This window comes from Ailuropoda melanoleuca, chromosome 14 (assembly GCF_002007445.2).
Source record: "Ailuropoda melanoleuca isolate Jingjing chromosome 14, ASM200744v2, whole genome shotgun sequence".
Lineage (NCBI taxonomy): Eukaryota > Metazoa > Chordata > Mammalia > Carnivora > Ursidae > Ailuropoda > Ailuropoda melanoleuca.
The window spans coordinates 21,180,559-21,200,682 of NC_048231.1; the positions used below are offsets into that span (position 1 = coordinate 21,180,559).

The following is a 20,124-nucleotide window of genomic DNA, read 5'->3' on the forward strand; positions in this document are numbered from 1 at the left end:
GATGTTTAAAAAAATTTTTAAATTACGTTTTCATGTTACTAATAGACAGCGAGGATGCAGAGAACTGACCCTTGCTCTCCTCTCATTCTGCCATAAATGTTTTACAAATAGTCCCAGAATGTTTACAGAGCATTTTTTTTCCTCCCTCAATTTTTTTTTTAAAGATTTTATTTATTTATTTGACAGAGATAGAGACAGCCAGCGAGAGAGGGAACACAAGCAGGGGGAGTGGGAGAGGAAGAAGCAGGCTCACTGTGGAGGAGCCTGACGCGGGGCTCGATCCCATAACGCCGGGATCACGCCCCAAGCCGAAGGCAGACGCCCAACCGCTGTGCCACCCAGGCGCCCCTCCTCCCTCAATTTCTGCAGTCTTTTGTGTAAAAGGACATAACTATAAATCATAGATCATCGTAATGTGGCCCCTCAGTACCTTGGAGGGTTAGACCTGCTTCTGCTTCAAGTGATCCCCAAATCCTACCATCCATTTCGGAGCTCTGTCTGGTCTGTTTCTCATCACTGTTGAGCTGGGTGATGCTGGTGGAACTTAACAGAGCAGTGTTCCAACTGATGGTCACCATCAGTTTTGATCCTCCAACTACAAAATAGAGGGCTGCAGAGTTTTCTGTTTGTTGTCTGGGCAGACAGTAAAGGGCAGAGACACGAAAAAGAAAAGGATGGCCCAGCTGATCTTGGTTGTTGGTTCTTAAGACTGTAACGAAGAGTCCTACTGACATGAAGTATCACTGACAATGGCACCAAAGGATCTTTTATAAAATAAACCATAAAACTGGAGCTGGCAGGGACCTAAGGGGACCATTAATCCAGCTTTCTCATTATTTTAGCTGAGGTTACTGAGACCCAATTGTGAAAACAGCAAGTTACTTCACATGGTGATTATCTCCATGACTATGTCCTTCAAAGCTTCATAGAAACCCTAATTTCTCCTTGGTAAAGGGTACTCCCTCTAATGACTTCACATCAACAATTCTCAGTGTCCTTGGCTTTGACCTTACCTCCCTTTAGGGAAGCTGGCTGATAGCACAGAACTTTTGACACTTGATAAACATTTGTTGAACTGAAATCGTTCTGTTTCTCCCTGGTACATAATCTTTTATTTTTCCCAGAGCTCCTTACTTTTAAGGGATGCCCTCTAGTTCAAGTATTTTGAGGTTTGGTGGCCAGTGCTGTATTTGTCACCTCTCTACACTCTGTCTTTTCATACTGAAATTCTAATTTTTAAGTCTGTTCTTTTATAGCTTTTCATTGTATACAGTTATTATTTGCCTCTGTGCAGGCACCAAACACATTACTATGGATAATTTCTGTCTTTACAGACCTGGAATTGCAAGTTCAGAGAGACATGTGCTTTGTTTTGTTTTGTTTTCCCAATTTTTAAAACAAAAACAAAAGACTAGACTCACGAGCGGATTTGCGAAGGCACACTAGAAGAAATGTGAAAATTCCATAGTCCTTCTTTTAGTTAACACATGGGAAAATATTACTGATACATTTATTTTCTACATCTTGTTCACTTTTAATTCCTTAAATAGATAAATACAAGTCACAACATCCAAAGCAAGTTTCATTCATAAATAGCACAATTAGGAAATGATGAAGAAATGGTGATTTGTAGGGAGTTGGCACTTCAACATTGGTAATGTTTAGAAAACACCTTTAAAACTTGGTGAGAATGCCATGACTAATTTTATATAAAGAGTGGTCATGGTTTGGATGGGACTTGGTAGAAGGTGTTAAAGATGATTTGCTTATACTAGGTGATTTTTTTTGTGGATATAATCTTTTGGGTCAGTTTTGTTCAAATTTTCTGTTAAATTGCATTCCTAACATGACCTAAACTCTCGAAATGCTAGAATTAACTATGATCACCGTTTGCAGAAGAGTTAAAGTTACCAGCCCCAAGTGGGAGAATTCTAAAAGTAGGCTAGGTGGCAGTGCTTCCTACTCAAATTAATTTAATATTCCCAAGGCTTTTAAGAAAAAAATTCAGATCATCCTGTGCTTTCCTACCACTTAACCTTATAATGAGACTAAAAGCAGCTGTGAAATCATGATTTCATTTCATGAGTTTCATCCTCTCAGACCTCCATCTTCCTAGGGTGACAAAGGAAGTACCCAGTAACATTGGTCAGTGGTTAACGTTGGGGAAAACAAGGACCTCACACACCAAGACTGGCCGTGCCTTCTTCTCCTGCTGTCTATTCAAACGGGCAAAATCTGTCTGGCTTACAGGAACAACATTGAGTCAATAATCTTCACTATGGATAGCATATGTGCTATTGTATTTTGGGCACAAAAATGGTTTTCAATATGAGTAAGGTAAACTGTACTTTAAATTCACAGCTGCAAGGTAAGTGCTGACAGTTATCATTAGTTGACAGGGGAAGCAGGAATACAAAAAAATTTAAGTCTTCCAGGAAATAGAGCATGCTTGCTTGCTTTAATAGAAGTATCTGCTGACAAGTAAGGGTTAAGTATCTTAGAGTTTCAGGGTCAGTGTTCGTTCAGCAAACTTATTGAATACCTCATCATTTCTTTCTTTCTTTCTTTTTTTTTTTTTAAAGTAAGCTCTACACCCAACGTGGGGCTCAAACTCACGACTTCAAGATCAAGAGTTGCATGCTCTACCAACTGACCAGCCAGGCCCCCCTAATAATTTCCTTTTATTTCATTAATATATGTTTGTCCTATCAGCAAGGATTTAAAGTGGCTGAAACCTATTATACTCCCAAGCTTTGTCCTAGGTCCTGAAAACAAAGAATAAGATACATTCTTTGCCATCATGGATCATATTTCTTGGGGGCATTAATTTCTAGGGAAACAAACTTTTGCTCTCACCCACTGGATGTGAATAGAAATTACTCCCATTTCACATAGAAATATATTACATAAAAAAAGTTCTCAAGAGTTCTGAGTCCTGCCAATAATGCAGGAATGCTGAGAGCAGGGAAAGAACCAAATAGAAAAAAAGTTGTCCAGATAATATTTAATATAAGTGAAATGCAAAATTCTGATAAGAAATAACTAGTATTATGTTTACAAGAGTGGCAAAGGGGGTTTAATGCCCCCTCCCCACAAAATATCTTAACTTCTTGTTTGACCTATTGTAACGAGTACATTTCTTATCCTCTTTCACAATAAAGTCACAAAGCAAGCCACCAGACTCAAAAGAAAGCATAGCTCTTAATATCATGTGACATCTAATTTATGTTCTAATAGTAATACTATGTATTGGTAAAATGAACTTATTTTTAATATTTTCACATTATTGATAACACAGACAAGGATTTTTTGTGACCACACACACACAATCCAGGTCCAGAGAGGCAAACTTAGGATTCGCACACCAAAAAGTAATTTGCCTGTGTTTTCTACGTGGCCTATTAACAAAACACTAGGTCTAAAAATATATAGGATTATATTCCCCAAACCCCTAAATGCTACCCATAATTAGTTTCCCAAAAATAGTAGTGGGAAAGCAAATTTGATGAAATCAAGGTGATGGGTTTTTTAAAATTAATAATAATTTGCTTGCTGAATGTAGATAGCATGGAAGGGATTTTCCTAACCCTTGGTTTAAAAAAAAAAAAAAAAAAACAGGCAAAAGCACAAAGGCAATGAGAATTAACTAAGGTAGGGGGTAAAGGTTCAATAAGTGATGCTGGCAGGTGAGGGAGAGGATCTGGAGAGCGTGCACGGGCACTGACCTTGGGTAAGGAAGGTGCCAGAATGACCTTCACCTTTGCCAGTTCTTCAGCCCATCTTGATGTTCCTATGAGGAGTCTCATATGCCTCTTGTACAGCAGGGGAAGGGCTATGCCTCACTTGACAAAGACCTCCAGGGAATCCCACTGTATTTCAAAGAGCATACAAAACCACTTATCAAAGAAAAAACAACTAGAGTTAGGAAGTCCTATTACTACTGAGATGAACCTATATGCAGAAGGGATCTCGGTAGCCATCTATCCCCAAGCCAATGTCCCTTTCATAGCATCTGGGATGGATGGTTATTTTAACCTTTGTTTGGGCATTTGCCATTACAGGAAATTTTACTGCTCAAGTCTATTCCTCTTTAGAACCACTCTTATTAGAAAATTCTTTCTTATGTTGGAGCAAACATCTGTCATCTATAAAGTTCCTTTGTTCCCATTTTTGCCCTCTGAAGTTACACAGGGTAAGTCGAAATTCCTCTCCTTTTTTATGACTCAACAGAAATTTCAAGGCAGCTATATTACTTTATTCTCTTCTATTTCTATTCCCCTGTTCCTTATGTCATCAGACCCTTCACAACCCTGGTCACCTGCCTCTGGACACAATTTATTAATGTCTCTCTTAAAATGTGGTACCCAGAATTGAACTCAGCCCTCCATCCAGATGTGAACTGACCAATGTGGCATGCAGGGCTCCCTGGGCTTCTGCTACCACGGGCTGAATGCACTGACTTTGTGAACAGTCATGATACATTCCTGATTCAACGCTGAACTCCTATTTCCACGTGAACTGCTATGAAACCAGGACTTTTCAACACCCTTCCCATCAACACACACCTAGGTAATACCACTCTGTATTTCGAGGGATGCATTTAAGCAACTAGAATATAGTTTCTCCTGAATGCCTACTGAATTTCATCCTTTTAGTTTCAGTCTTATGTTCAGGTAGTTCAAAAAAATGGTAATGATGTCTATATTCTAGTGTCAATACATAGTTCTAATTCAATGAATATTCACTGAATAAATTAATCCTAAATCTGCCAGTCAAGACTGGATATATCGTTTATTTCTCTGTGTCATCTGACAAATCGGACAAGCATGATTTTTGTCCCCTTACTCTATTCTTCATGGGAGAAACAGGCAGATAGAACCTGCCTGCAAACTGTTCCCCTTGGGATGGCCAATATAGGTCTGTGTAAGCTAAAAAAAAAAAAACCACCAAGATGTGAGTAAGAAGTGGAGGTACAGAATGTAAACGGGAACACACGAGGGGAAGGAAGACTGAGTGTCCCAGACTCTTGGAATCGGGACTTAATGTTCCCAACATTAGAAAAATATGGCTTTCCCCCATCTCTATCCTAGAGACTTCTGCCTTGAAGATCTGTTACAACACTGTGATTATCAAACTCTGAATTTTGGGGAAAAGTTCATATAAGCTTAGTTTTAAAATAGTTTTTAAAATGATCTTTCCACTTACATTTCCTGTAAAGTCTGAGTTAAAGAGACATGCAACTGTCTAGAGGCTTGAGGTATAAAAAGTTTCCAATGCTCCTGACAAATGCCTGAGGTAAAAAATATATATATATGTATATATATCCATTTGTTTCAGGAATCGGAAATGACCTATATTTTTCACTGTGAATTTGGGAATTCACTGAGATCGAAAATGTCTCCTGAATTGAATGTAATCTTAAAATTAATGTCCCTTTTCCCCCGGAATGAAGAAAAATAAGCTCAATTTTGCTTTCCCTTCCAGAGCCACCCTCTGCAGAATGTGGGGCTAATCACAGAATTAAAAAGTATCCTATTGTGCCTCTTTTCTATTGTCTATTGTGACTCAGGGTGGTGAACCCTGGGACTAGAGAGATGGAAAAAGTGTTTCCATCAAAACAATCCAAAACCAGGAGGGAAATGTCTTGAAAATTTCTGTTGCATAGCGTTAACATTGAAAGAAGGGAGACACATACAAAAAGCCTATAGACCCAAAGAGGAAATGTGTTTTGTGCCTCTTCTGAACCTTTTCTAGAGGGTGTGACAGAGGGGGATTCTCAAGACTGTGCTTTCTAGAAAATCATGGAAGTGACAGGTGAACACCAGAAGGAAATCCTGCCGACACTGATGTGGAAGGTTCTCTTCCTGACTCCAGTAGTCACAACAAACCACACTCAAGTGCTAAGAGATAAACAGAGCAAAGAGAAGGAGGCTTAATTAGACAATAAGCTCCGAAAGTCAGGGAACTGGGTGTTTCAGGCATATCAGAGTCTCTCCAAAGCAATCACCTCAAGGTGTCCTGTTAGATTATCGGTAACTACAAACAGGAAGGTCCAGGATACTGTTCCCAGCAGGGAGTAGCCATGGTGGGTACTGCCTTGAACTCCAGCTGCTCAGGAAGACATCCCATTATGATGCTTCGGTCAGGCCCCCCTGCAATAGGGGTTCCTCACTGGACCCCACACTCCTTGGGATTTTCCATTTCATCTCCTTCAAAGTCCGGCTTCAAACTCTTTTTTTGCTCAATTTCCACCTGCCAAGAGTAGAAGTTAAAAAAAAAACATTAAAAAGAGGAGAAAAATATCCCAATAAGAAATGATCCCAAAGAGAATACCTCACCAGGTTCTCTGAGATTCCCCGTAATTTTGTCCCTGTTTTGGGCTTTAGCCACGCTGGAGCTACTGGCCCTGAGTACATCATGATTCCCTCTGCACACGCTCTTTGCTAGGTCTAGAATTCCCTCTTCCTCACAGTCCACGTGGGAAATTTTTATTCTTTGCCTTGCACAGCTGCTCAGAGGTCACCTCTTCTGTGAAGCAGTTCTCAAGTCATTAGGGAGTTCGGTGCTCCTCCTATGCATTTTTCCACTGCCCCTGGTACACGTACCCGGCTCCAGCATTCCACAGGCTCCACGGGACGGGGGGCAGACCCTAGTTTACTACTGTATCCCCATAATGCAGGCATGCAGCAGGCAAGCACAAAGGTTTATCAAATGAATGAATTCCTTTCCAACCAGCTGTTTATACTCTCTATTACGTCATTTTTCTAGGTCTCTATTACTTCATTTTTCTAGGTCTCTATTACGTCATCGCTCTACAAAGTCTCCGAACTGGTAAGTGCTGTAGTGTTTACAGTTCTACTTATGTAATACTGCAGCTGTAACTATAAAGGGGTTAATAAATCCATCTCGCCTCGAAAGAGACACGCACTGAAGCCTTCGACAATTCAGAAAAGAAATACGTCAAGCAGAGAGTTTCACAATTAAAGCTGCTCCTCTCTTTACCACTTTGGATACTTATGATGAAGCAAACAGTTGACTAGGGTCAGGCTTGATGAAAGTGCTATTTTTTTTCCTGGCCACAAGATGGAGTATTTGTTCTTTTCGGTAGCTTAAGATTTTAGATAACACAACTAAGGAAACATTTAAAGAACAATAAATAACGACAAAAATCTAAGGGTAATTATTATGAATAAAAATATTAAACCACTTTGCAAAATAGTCCTTCAATAACCCCCACTTTCTGTCTTTGAATTTCTAACACCTTAAGATAGAATTACTATGCCAGAACACTCCAATTTTGTTTTCTCCTTCCACAGCCCTGATCTTGTTACTATTACAGAAGCTTGCTTGGCTTTTGAATTTTGTCCCGTTATAGCCCCGTGACCAGGTCATAGGTGTCCGGACTTTACTCACGTCTACTTCATCAACTCTGAAGCTGAAATACCTGCTTTGGGTTAGCACTTTCTTGAACTCCCCTCCACTTCCAAGTTCACAACTTCTGCAACGTATATTATGAATGAGAATATAATATAATATAATATAATATAATATAATATAATATACTCATTCGTCATATTCATATGGGTACTCATTCATCATATTCATATTATATATATATTATATATAACGTACAATTAATATAGGATATTGTATAATATTATTGTATAATAATAATAATCCCTTTACCCCATGACTCTTTGGAGGTTATTCATGACTGAAAGACATTACACTCTCCTCTTTCGTCTGCCTTTTTATTTTTTTCCCACCTTTCTCTTGCTTACTAGAGAGATTAGTCATTCAAATCGGAGCAGACTCATCCACGGTCACGTGTGGTGTACCTCTCTCTAAGGCAGTAAGACAACACTTCGTACATGGCTGGCGCGATGGCGGGCGGGGGGCAAACAAATGGTCTTGGACACATGAGCTAGATGCCTCCCGACGCTACCTTGTAGCTGTAGTGTGCGGAATAATTGACCCACTTCCTGACGTCAGTCTTGTCTTCCACAGAGATGGATCTTACAGCGGCTTTGGAGGCAGAAGTCGTGGGCATGCTGAACTCCACATTCACATGGTTGGCAAATCTGGAAGGCACTTCCCGGTCAGAGCCAAGTTCAAGGTGGCAGAAGAAACAGTGTGGGTGACCAGAAGCTATGAAAGGAAAAGAATCTAGACATTAGGTTCTTTGGAGAGACGTGGAAGGAGAGGCCCAAAGAGCCACCTCAATAACAAAGAAGGCCTGAAGACTGCCTGCAAGCTGCGCACCGGACCGTCCTTCAGAGGGAGGGTCCAATGCTGAGCAGAAGATGTACTTCAACAGAAATCATACTGCCTGTGCCTCAGACCCTTTGATATAACTATCTGATTACAGGAGCCTTGTATCCTAGCAATAAAACCCATGGCCTGAAAAACGGGTCATTCTGCCCGCTGAGGTCAGGGTGATATGGGAACACAGCACAAATACCAGAAACAGAGGCATAGATCTGTAGATTGGCAGAAAGGAATAAAAGGGAGCAGCACTTAGCACCTAATAAAACATCGATGACAGCCACATGGGGCAAAAGAACGGTTCCCTTTGAAAGGTGAATTTTCTCAATAGCATCTTGTATTTTTACAAAAATGCTGTGGCACGTTCGTGTGGGTAGATGGCATATGTAAATGATGCAGCCCTTATAAACGGCATTGATGCATGAAGGGTGTGTGTGGTGCACTGGGTAGGACATAGACTAACAGGACACTGTGTGTGACTCCTGGCTCTCCTGCTAAGTGGCAGAGATCCTCCACCCAAGTCCTTTGTTCTCTCCTCGCCTCAGATCCCGATTTGGAAAGCGGGGACATGGGGCATGGGTAGTAAAGGGGCGGCTGGACAATGCCAGGCATAGTCCCTTCCTGTTCTTTAATTCTATACATCTATGGCTAGTTCTACTGTACTTGGATGGAAAACTTAAGGATTTCCAGTTGAGGATTGTTATTAGATATCTGAGTGAAGAGAAAGATCAGCTCCATGGCTATAACGTCTGAAAGCATGGTTTGCTGAGCACTCTGTACTCTCTCGAATGCTGCCCACTCACCCTTTCCCTGCATCTTCGTAACAATCCCTTAAGGTCATAGTCATTACATTCTACAGATGAGGCCACAAAGGCTTTGGGAGGGAAGTAAACTAGCCAAGGTCAAAGCTGGAAAGTGGCAGACAGAGGATGGAACCCAAGCGCTCTAACTCCAAGGTGTTTTAACCACTCTGTCTGAGTCACAGCTTCCCATAGGATCCCCAACCTCAAGACCAGGTTTGCAGGGTGACATGAGTGGAGAAGTGAGCTCTAGGAACCCCCTGTACAGCAACTTGCCATGGATAAACACCGTGACATGGCTTTGACTTCCTTATGTAATAGCAACTGCCCTTAGTTATCTGAGTTTCCCCAAATAAACAATTCCAGTTTTCTTTATTAGTCTGGGCAGGACTTTTAATCTCAGAGAGTGAGGACATACACACCCGCTCTCCAAGGAAAACATTACAGAGTGAAGTATTTGTTTTGCTTTACTTCACAAATAATGTATTTCAGTGGTTACTTCCGAAGAGTAATACTCTGGGAAAATGAGCAATTTGCACTGGTTTCTAGGAAAGAAATTTTAAGTTGGATACCTATAATAGGAAAAATTACATTATCTAAAAATGAATCCATGTGATTTTTTAAAAAATTACAGTTGCAATTACATAGCTATCTGTTATATTTATTACAGGCCAGAGACTGTCCTAAACACTTAAAAGCATTATCTAATTTCTTTCTTAACGAGCTAGGTATTAATAACCCTCTTCTGTAAATGAGGAAAATAAGATTTCTTTGAGAGGTTTAAGTAAATTGCCTGAGGTCGCACAGTCACCACACTGCAGTGCTAGGAATAAAACTCAGATCTGACTCTGAATTCTGTACTAAACTCCTCTCCGCGTATCACTGTCGATTTAGATCACTACGAATTACATCAAGGAGTTTCTTTAATTTGATGGCAACCCGAACAACAGTTTTACCTAATTATCCTTATTTGCACATTGTTGGAATAATGAGAAATCATTACTTTCCACAAAGCTCACCTCTCCGCTCACCCCTCCAAAGTTTATTCACAGACAGCTCTATGAAAGCAGCATTCTTTCATGATTCCCGGCATCAACTAATGCCTGTGCAGGGCTGGTGGACAGGTAGGAAAGTGCAATTCTGAGAGCTGGTATAGTTTAATTTATGGTAATGAACTAAGTGAGCCCACGCACTTTGTCATCTTCCTTGATGAAGTTGAGAAAATTTAACATTAAAATTCAGATTTCTATTTTCCATAAAAGGCGAACTATATTGAAATTGTTTTCTCTTGGTCTAATATTAGAGAACTGGAGTTCCAAGCAAAGAAAGCTACCTGTACAGGACAGAATGTTTGGTTTCCTGGCGGATGATCTGGGAAAGCAGTAGGACTTGTTCGGGTACCTTCTAGGATTAAGAAAAGCTCCTGGGATCAGGGTGAAAGGGGTCCTTGAAGAGCCCGGTGGGAAGGCAGAGGTGGCTGTACATGCACACGGCAGGGCTGGACCTGCCAGTTTAAACCACATTGGACTCCAACAGCAGCTTGTTAATCGTTCTGCAGCAGGACTGGGATGAGCCCGCTGTGGTTGCAGCAAGTTGGGGGTGCTGACCGGCGGTCCCATGCTGCCTACGGTCTGACTGTCCTGCCTGCTGGGGGCTGGAGGTACAGGGCCACTGCAAGCAGGAGTAAGCATGCAGAGCTTCTGGTCTCCTTTACTGTAAATGCAGGTGTGAGAATTATGAAAACCCGTAAAAAGCACCTTCCCAAGGCTATCTGAAGCCCAAGATGAACTCAGAAAAGGGATGACAACTAACAGAGGGCACACCGGATGGGGAGAGCAGGAGCTGCTCACAGGGAGCACCGGCAATGCCAACAGCCTGCCATCTGACTGCAATTCAGTTCCTGTACATCTTGAGTTTCCAGAAAAGGGTCTTGCCGATTTCCTGAACCTCCCCAGAAATATAGGATTGGCCAGGAGTAGTATAAGAAGCCCTTTTTGGGTGTGTGTGTGTGTGGGGGGGTGGTTGTTACTAAAAACGTATAACCAGGACTCCTGGGTGGCTCAGTTAGTTAAGCGTCTGCCTTCAGCTCAGGTCATGATCCTGGGGTCCTGGGATCGAGTCCCGGATCAGACTCCCTCTCAGTGGGGAGGTCTGCTTCTCCCCCTGCCTGCTCTGCCTCCTCCACCTGGGCTCTCCCTGCTTGTGCGCTCTCTCTCTCTCTCTCTCTCTGACAAATAAATAAATAAAATCTTTTAAAAAATAAAACAAAAATATGTAACCATGAAAGCAAGCACAGTCATGGTGGGGTAGCTTACGTGAGAAATATTCCCAAATATCATTATGCTGTCCTGTATTTCAAAAATCTTTCACAGATAAAGGTTCCAGTAATCAGGAAATACATTTGCAATACATAAACTGCATTTCCTTGGCCTTGAGCCCGCCGAACACTGACCTGCTGGGGAAGCATTAAGGCAAGTGTTTGCCAAAGACGTATATTTTCCCTTATCCTGCACCCATTCCCCCATTTCTTTTGGTAACAATCTTTTTTCCTCTCTTGCTTTGGGAAATAATCTTCCCCAGCACTGCATGTCATGTCAGTCAAAATGCGCTATCCTCCCCTTGACTCCTGAGCCAAGTGGCAAGAACAGAAAATGGCTCATGAGGATTTATCCTAATGGCTGCAGCCTGAGGAGACATCTCACAGTTCTGCTTTCAAGAGCTATCCTTTCTAAGCCTGCTTGCTCAACCTTTCCAAGCCTTCCTTCAGTTCTCCGAGCTACCCTCCAACAATCAATCTTTCTTTTTCTTATTTCTTTCTCTTTTTCTTCTTCTTTCTCTCTCTCTCTCTTCTTTTCTTCCTTCCTTTTTTCTTTTCTTTTCCTTTTTCTTTTTTTGTCTTTGCTGCTTATAGCCAAAACCCCCTCACACAGTACTTACAAATATTTGAGAGAAAGAACTTCGAAACAAATGAGATAGATGTGTACACACTGAGAAAACTACAAACCTCTCTTCTCTTAGAGGAAAGTCTTTCATGTTTCTGTCTATCTGGTATCCTCTACTAAGAGGCAGCTGGGGTATTGAGAAAAGACCCCTGGATGTGGCTTTGTGACTTCAGGTAAGTCCTGTCACTCCTGGGCCTTAATTTTCTCATCTATAGAATGAAGAGGTTTGACTGAGTTATCCCCAAGGCCCCTTTCAGCTTGAAGACTCAGTAATTCCATAATGAAGTGAACTGAATCCATGCTTAAGAAACTGAAGGGCCGGGGCGCCTGGATGGCATAGCGGTTGGGCGTCTGCCTTCGGCTCAGGGCGTGATCCCGGCGTTACGGGATCGAGCCCCACATCAGGCTCCTCTGCTATGAGCCTGCTTCTTCCTCTCCCACTCCCCTGCTTGTGTTCCCTCTCTCGCTGGCTGTCTCTATCTCTGTCGAATAAATTAAAAAAAAAAAATCTTTAAAAAAAAAATAAAGAAACTGAAGGGCCAAACATTCCGATAAATGTAAACCTGAGGCCTTGTCTTTTTGGATGTCAAGTCTCCAGCAGGTTCAAAGGTAGCTCCCCGCCCCCTTACACCTCACTTCTCTTCTCAAGGGCTTCTGTGCCAAAGGAGAGTTCAGGGCTTTTCCTCTCCTCCATCAATTCAGATAGGTCCCATGGCTGAGGTAGAAATCACAGCACCATTACCAGGAGAACACAATGCAATTTCAGGAGAAATGAATAAGCAAGCAGAGAGAGGAAGACTTTGTTTTTTAAAATCCCATCAGTTTAGAAACGGGGATGGGGGTGGGGGTGTTTGGCAAATCCAGCCTCAAACACAGAGGTCTGATTGTCTCTTCATTTTGCACCGCTACACCCAGTGTCTGACACAGAATGCCCCGTTGTGTGTGCACTGCCTGGACGCCTTGGCGAGGTGACCAGATTGTACTGCCTCTTGCAGTCACATCACGTCCCATTTTGGGTATGATGACACAGCCACTCCACACGCAGAACAGGAAATGAAAACTCTAAACATACTGTCAGGGTTTAATAGTGAGAACGGAAGGGGAATAGCTGCATTAGAGAAGGACATCTCCATCAAGAGTTCTTCCAAACCCTCCCCTTTTTGCTTGGCTAGGGCATCTAACTTTTGTTAATGAATGGGCAAAGTTTACAATAAACAAGAAGAGAAGTGGTTTAAAGGATCATAGGATCACGGGCTTACTGCCTGTCATTGAGGTCACTCAGACTTACTCTAAGAAATAAGGCTATTAGAGCTGGTTGGATTCCTCCCTAGTTTTGTCATTTCATTAAATTCACTTGGACCCCCGAGGAAAGTCATCACGTTCTGTGCTCACCCAAGCACAAAAGCTCCCATGATAGCTTTGAGCAAGCCAGCCAGGGCTGGTAAGCCTGCTTTCTTTGTTTAAATCAAATGTACCTTCCTTTACTTTGTGTCTGACAGAAGTTAGCCCTTTTGGACCTTCTGGTCCTGGCTGGACCTCCAGTCTGATCAGAGGCCATTTCTCCTCTTCCTCATCCTCAAATCCCAACTCTGAATTGGAGATGTTATGACTGACAGGTCTCGCACAAGAGGACTGGAATCATTAGTCTGACTCTTCACCTGTACTATACATATGACTGGCCATAAACTGACCCCTTTACCTATACTCAAGGCACAGTGAGAAAGATACCTCTTCAGAACCCAGAGGCTTTCTAGGATCTGGAAATAGACAGCTTCCGGCACCAGGGATAATACTTAAATGAGTCAGAATAAGAATACAAATTCATAAATTGCCCTGCAAATCTGCTTAGCAACTCAGCTAAGAAGAATAATGCAGAGCTTTCTAGAAGTAGGATAATAAGGGAGTGAGAAAACGGGGAGAACTGGGTCATTCATGTTTGTTACTTTTTGCTCAAGTACTTTTGCTTCTCTGGTCCCACTTTTCCATTACCATATTTCTGTCACACAACAAACCTCAGCCCTTCACAGGGGAGCAGAATGCCGAACTCTGACCCCAGTTCTCATGTGACCACGTGGCGGTTTTCACAGAAGAGAAACCTCTACCTACCTGAGTTTTTGTCAGGCAGTCGGTTTATCCTCCACACAATGGAGTTGAAGGCATGTTCATACTTGGCGGTTCCCAGAGTTACTCTCATGACAGGCTCAGAGCCAGACATACTAGTTGAGCCAAAACTCGCCCCCCGGTTCACTTTGGCTTTTAAAGACTTTTCCCCCAGGACACTTTCCCTGCGGAAGTTTTTCACCCACTCGCTGGGCACAGGGTAACGAACCATCACATTCTCGCAGGGAACCTGAGTGAGAGGGTCTCGGTTAGAGGAGAAGCCGGCTGACATCCGAAGCCAGCTCTGCACCTCCACCTCAGCCCCATTGATGCTCGCTGCCGTCCTGAGTGTGAAAGGCAAGGTCTTCTCCGCAAACACCGTCCTGAACCGCATGAGCTCAAACCGGCAGGCATCCAAAGGGTTGAACAGGATAACCCGTGAGTTGTTGAATACGTCCTCATCCACACACCCATGAAAACGGCACTGATGGAGCTTGATCCACTTTGTGGTGGTGGTGGGCATGATGTCTTGCCGGGAAACGATTTCGTTCCCTTTGACGAGGACATCGTTGAGGCCCAGGCGGCACTCTGCCAGCCCGGAGAGGAAACTCAGAATGTGGATCCGCGTCAAGACATGGTGCTGGAGAATCTGGTTGTCTCCTTTGCTCACGACGCCGGAGAATTCGTCCTTGACATCCACGGTAATCTCCTCTTCCAGGTAGTTCAGGCCAACTGTGCTCAAATCCATCGACAACACTGGCAGATTCATGAGCCGGTCCTGAACGGCACGGACAAAACTCAGGAAGTCATCGTAATTGGTGGTGCCCAGCTTCATCACCTGTTCCCTCTCTGCTGTGTGGGCCACTGCAGGTTTGGGCTGGTATTTCTTCTTCTCCTTGTACGTGACACGGTCTATTCGCAGGCTGTGGATCCTGCCGTTCTCATCATAGTTTTGGAGCCGAGGTTCCGAAATTTCATGGCAGATCTCCAGCTTGAACTCACGGAATGGTTTCTCCAGACCCTGCTCATAATACAGCTGCAGGTAACCACTGTCCGTCAGTTTGATGTAGATGGGTCCCCAGTGCCTAGATGACATGATGTTTTTCTTCTCAGGGATCCTTAGCATCATCGGCCACCCATCCCTGGGCTGGGACAGTGCCGAACCAGGTGGGTGGTCATCTAGTTCAACCCAGGCTGCCGGGTCATCATCTGGAAGTGTCGCACTGCCTAAACGATCCGGATCATCGATCTGGAGTTGTTTGAGTTTTTCGACAGCATCAGAGTGGGACTGGTTTTTGCTTGAGTCATCAAAACTGATGGCATCCTGGTAGATGACAATGAGAGAATCTCTTTGGCTCTTGCTTGTGGCACTGGAAATGGAATTGTTTTGGGAGCGCCTCTCCTGCTCCTCAAAGAAAGCAATGAAAGGGTTGATAGGGGAGGGTTGGACATCCTGCAGAGTCTCATTCAGGAAAGGATTGGTTGCCCTCCAAGGTGGAGCCTCGGTTATGGAAGGCGGCTGGTTTAAGGATGAAATGTCCAGCTTCTGAACTTTGGAAAAGTTCATTAAAGTGCTCTTGGGACGTTCCCTCTTCTTAAATGACCCAGCTGAGTGATGAGGCACATCTGGAATCACAGATGCAACAGGTGGTGGGTTTGGCTTCAGGGGAGAGGTGACTGGTGGCAAAGGACAGCTGACCTCATTGTCATCAAAAGTCACCCAGCTGGGGAAACGAGCAGAGGCCACTGGAGTGGCAGGATGTCCATTCATGGCTGGACTACTGGCCTGCCAGCTGATGGCCTCCATCTCTACCTCTTCATCTTCCTGGACTGAGGAAGAACTGTCTAAAAGAAGAAGGAGAACATATGAGGACTGCTATTCAGGGCCTCTTTGAAGTATGGGAAACTGAGGTATGGGAATGAAGGATGACTAGAATTTTATCTGGAATCCAGTAAATTCCAAAGCAGCTCATTACCTGTGTCAAGTCCTAGTCTGGCCACAGATCTCATAATTTTGTAATAAGCACAGCACAGGGGCCACACATCAAATGCAGTAAGAATACAAATGGGTCTATCAATACAGAAGCACCGATAGGATCAAGGTTTCTTGTAGTTCAACTCTTATACATTCTCCCTTTGATAGAAGTTTCTAGAATAGATGTCCTTACTATGCTCTAAAGTATGTATTAATTCTTAGACATTGAAAACCATCTCCTACATATAATGATATAAAGCTGATCTCATCTCATTGAACAAAACAAATTATCTGTTCTAAGTGATTGCAAATAATGTAATTGGAGGGATTCTTGCCCAAATGTGATCCATAAATATTAAAGACAAAATATTAACACCCTTAAGATGAAGTAAGTTCATACAAATGAATAAGAAGACTATAAAAACTCCAAGGGAAATATAGACAAAGGACATATACAGATAGCTCAGGAGAGAGAAACTAAAAATGTCTAATAAGCATGTGAAAAAATGTCCAATCTCACTAGTAATTTAAAAAAAAATGTAAATCAGAAACAATCAGTGAAGACTTTTAAAGTTTTTAGTCTTCAATGAGGGTAAGGGTACCATGATATGAACAGTAAATAGGCCTTTAATGGGACTGTAAGTTGCTATAAACTCTCTATAAGTGGTTTGGCAATTTGTATTAAGGGTTTTACAAATGTGCATAAACAATAACTTTGTAATTTTGCCCTAAGGAAATAAATCAAACTTGTGAACCAAGTTTTGGGTAAATGTTAAGAAACTAAGGTATACAATAGAATAATACCCAGCCATTAAAACATTTACAAGTATGCAGTAACATGAGAAAGCACTCATAATATAATCTATTTTTTTCTCTAAAATACTTTTCCACCTTGGGGGCTTATTTATTTTATGGGGAAAAAAGGGGGTTATTATAAATAACACTCCACCTTAGCAGGGCCTTCAAGGGAGGGGGATATAGGGCTTGAGTTTCCATGTGGGAAAGATCCAAAGTTTCCAGGTAGCATCAAGACCCTGTGTGTCTACTGGGATTGTGGAAAGGGAGGGGGATATTGAAGCCTTTAGCAAGGAGCGGATTGTGACGAAGGAATGACACAGAAAACAAACCCGTGTCTGGCATTTAGTAGATACTCGGTAAAAAGTTTGTTGATTGAATAAGTGAGTAAAGAGACTTTGCATTAGGGCAGTTCTATTTTCTCTGTCCCTGGAGTAATGCGTATGGGGATCTCTGCCACCATTCCATCCACTGTTTCTACTGCCAGTAATCTGGCATCAAAGGAAATGGATGCTCAGTGGTTGAGTCAAGTAGTTGAGTTTTCTGACCACCTCACTAAACCTTCATGAAAGTCATATCCAGCCAAACCGAATCAGCAATGTCACACATAACTGCAAGTGGAATTACATGTGGGTGGGACGGCTAGCTTGTTACACATCTTTCCAAGTGTATTTATTCAAACAAAGAGCAATTCCCTCTACTGAAAACGTCACTTTGAAAACGTAGGCTAATATGTGAGCATGCATACACACATACCCACACTCACCCCAGAAATATAATGGGTAAAAAAGTGTTTTCTATATGTACGGCAACCACAAAAGGAATTCAAAACATTTTAAAATTAAAGATGAGACTTTCCTTCAAATTAATCATTAATCCACTTTTGTAGATGTGTGATTTATTTTCTGGAAAATGAAGGGAAAAGGGTCAATAACCCAGGTTTGTAGAATTTATATTTTATTTATTATCATTATCATTACTACTACCACCACCACTACTACCACCACTACTACCACCACCACTACTACCACCACTACTACTACCACTACTACCACCACCACTACTACCACCACTACTACCACCACCACCACTACCACCACTACTACCACCACCACCACCACTACTACTACTACTACCACTACTACCACCACCACTACTATCACTACTACTACTACCACCACCACTACTACCACCACCACTACTACCACCACCACTACTACCACCACCACTACTACCACCACCACTACTACCACCACTACTACTACCACCACTACTACCACCACCACTACTACCACCAACACTACTACCACTACTACTACTATTATTGTATCAAAGGCTAAAGGGAACAACGTGGCCTTGAGTAAAATACAATCACTTCCTTGGAACATAACTGATCCTCCCTAGACAATTGGAAAAGGAGTGCATCTCAAAACTCATCAGTTTTTTATGAAGCCGCTCTAAGGAGCTTTTGTAACAGTACTGTTCCCACCCAACAGCCTGGTACGGACCCAGCCCCCGTACCAGGGATATCCTTTTTGCCTTGGGCCTATCACCACTCCCTAGTTTGAACAGGCCAAAGTCCTTTTCCTTTGAAGGGTGCTTTTCGGTCAAAGCTGTTTATTCTTGCTGCCAAAGGATTCCCTTCTATTGAGAATCTTGTCCCCAAAATAGCGTTTCTCATTTTCCTCTATGAAACCAAAAAAGAAAGGAGGGGGAAAGCCTTGTCTCCACTGAACATAATTATTTTTTTTACAATAAATTCCTTTTTAAATGAAGTTATTTAAAATCACACCAAGTCCTAGACAGTTTTGAAGCATGAGACTTAGAATACAATTTAAATGAAGTTTCTTTTAAATCTGGAGGGAAAATTTTTAATTAAATTAATTTCTAGAGAGTCTATAATCTCTTTGACAGCCATTAAAAAGTATCAAAAGACTTCGTTACAAAATATTCTCTCCGTTGGCAGTTTCATCTCCTATGATTACAATCCGTTTTAAAAATCCATCATTTGGGGCGGTAGTGGGGCACAGGTCAAATATCTGGAAATGAGATTTTTTTTCCCTACAAAATCATTTATAAAGAAAAAATATCTTAATAAGGATACTTTTGCAGATGAAAAGCAAAGTGGTCTCTAGTTCACATGAAAATAAAGCATTTCTTGGGGTGAAGCCAAGGACTGACAAAGACCACTTTCAAAAATAACCCCTTATTAACACGGACTTCCTTATTAAGCTCTTAATTTTCTATCATTTATCACTGACTGAAAGACATCTTCAATTGTTTTTGCAAAGATTAGGTCATATATTTTCTGAGCCTCTTTTTATTAAAATCTCTTTATTATTTTTTTGAGACTTTCACATTTAAAAAATTCTTATCTGTATGTCAAATTTCTGGAGGAAGATATTTGTATCATATATGACAAAAACTTGGTATCCTTTATGTAATATGACAGTGTATTCTTAATAAAAATGGTATACACCTGGGGAGCCTGGGTGGCTCTGTCAGTTAAGCATCTGTCTTCGGCTCAAGTCATGATCCCAAAGTCCTGGGATGGAGCCCCAAGGCAGGCTCTCTGCTTACCAGGGAGTCTACTTCTCCCTCTGCCTCTGTCCTCCCCCAACCCTCTCCATTGGTGCTTTGCTCTCTCTCAAATTAAAAAAAAAAAAAAATTCTTAAAAAAAAAAGATACACCCTTACCGAAAAATTAAATAAAGTAGGGTAAGAACAGATAATTCGCTAATGAAGAAACACAAATGTCTAATAACTATTTAGGAAAAAAAGTTTAACCTTATAAAACAATAAATACAATTATCTCTGTGTCAAAGAGACAAAAATTCAGTATGAATAATAATCATTATTTATGGCACAAGGAAATTTACACTCTGATGGAAGTGTTCAGAAAATCTTTCTGAAGGGCAATTTGAAAATTTGTATAAAAGTCTCAAAAAATGTGATCCAAAAATTCTATTCACAGGAGTGTAATATAAGGAAAGAATGAGACAGGCATGCAAAGAGTATACAGTGGTATGTTTATCACAGCAATGTTTCTATCACAGAAAAATTGGAAACAACCTAAATGCCCAATAATGAGAGATTGGTTATATTAAATACCATACCCCTAAAATGGAATCCCATGTAGCTATCAAGACAATGCTACTGATTCATGTTTATTCACATGGAAGCTGATCATGATATATTTTGTTGAGTGAATAGTAACTGGAGTCAGATTGCCTTGGTTTCAATTCCG

The 20,124-nt window shown here is 41.8% G+C and overlaps 1 protein-coding gene across 4 annotated transcripts in view; it reads right to left on the reverse strand.

Annotated features, from left to right (window-relative positions):
- Positions 1-1,496: 1,496 nt before the first annotated feature.
- The window catches only part of STON2 (stonin 2), a 147,941-nt gene continuing 129,313 nt past the window's right edge, over positions 1,497-20,124 (reverse strand). For all 4 annotated transcript variants that reach the window (XM_034642805.1, XM_034642804.1, XM_011223760.3 and 1 more), the window contains 3 exons: positions 14,114-15,952; positions 7,946-8,148; positions 1,497-6,252 (listed from right to left, as the gene is read on the reverse strand). In XM_034642805.1, the coding sequence (XP_034498696.1) occupies positions 6,169-6,252; positions 7,946-8,148; positions 14,114-15,952 (2,126 nt within the window). In that variant the 3' untranslated portion in view covers positions 1,497-6,168. The remainder of the gene's footprint in view (positions 6,253-7,945; positions 8,149-14,113; positions 15,953-20,124) is intronic.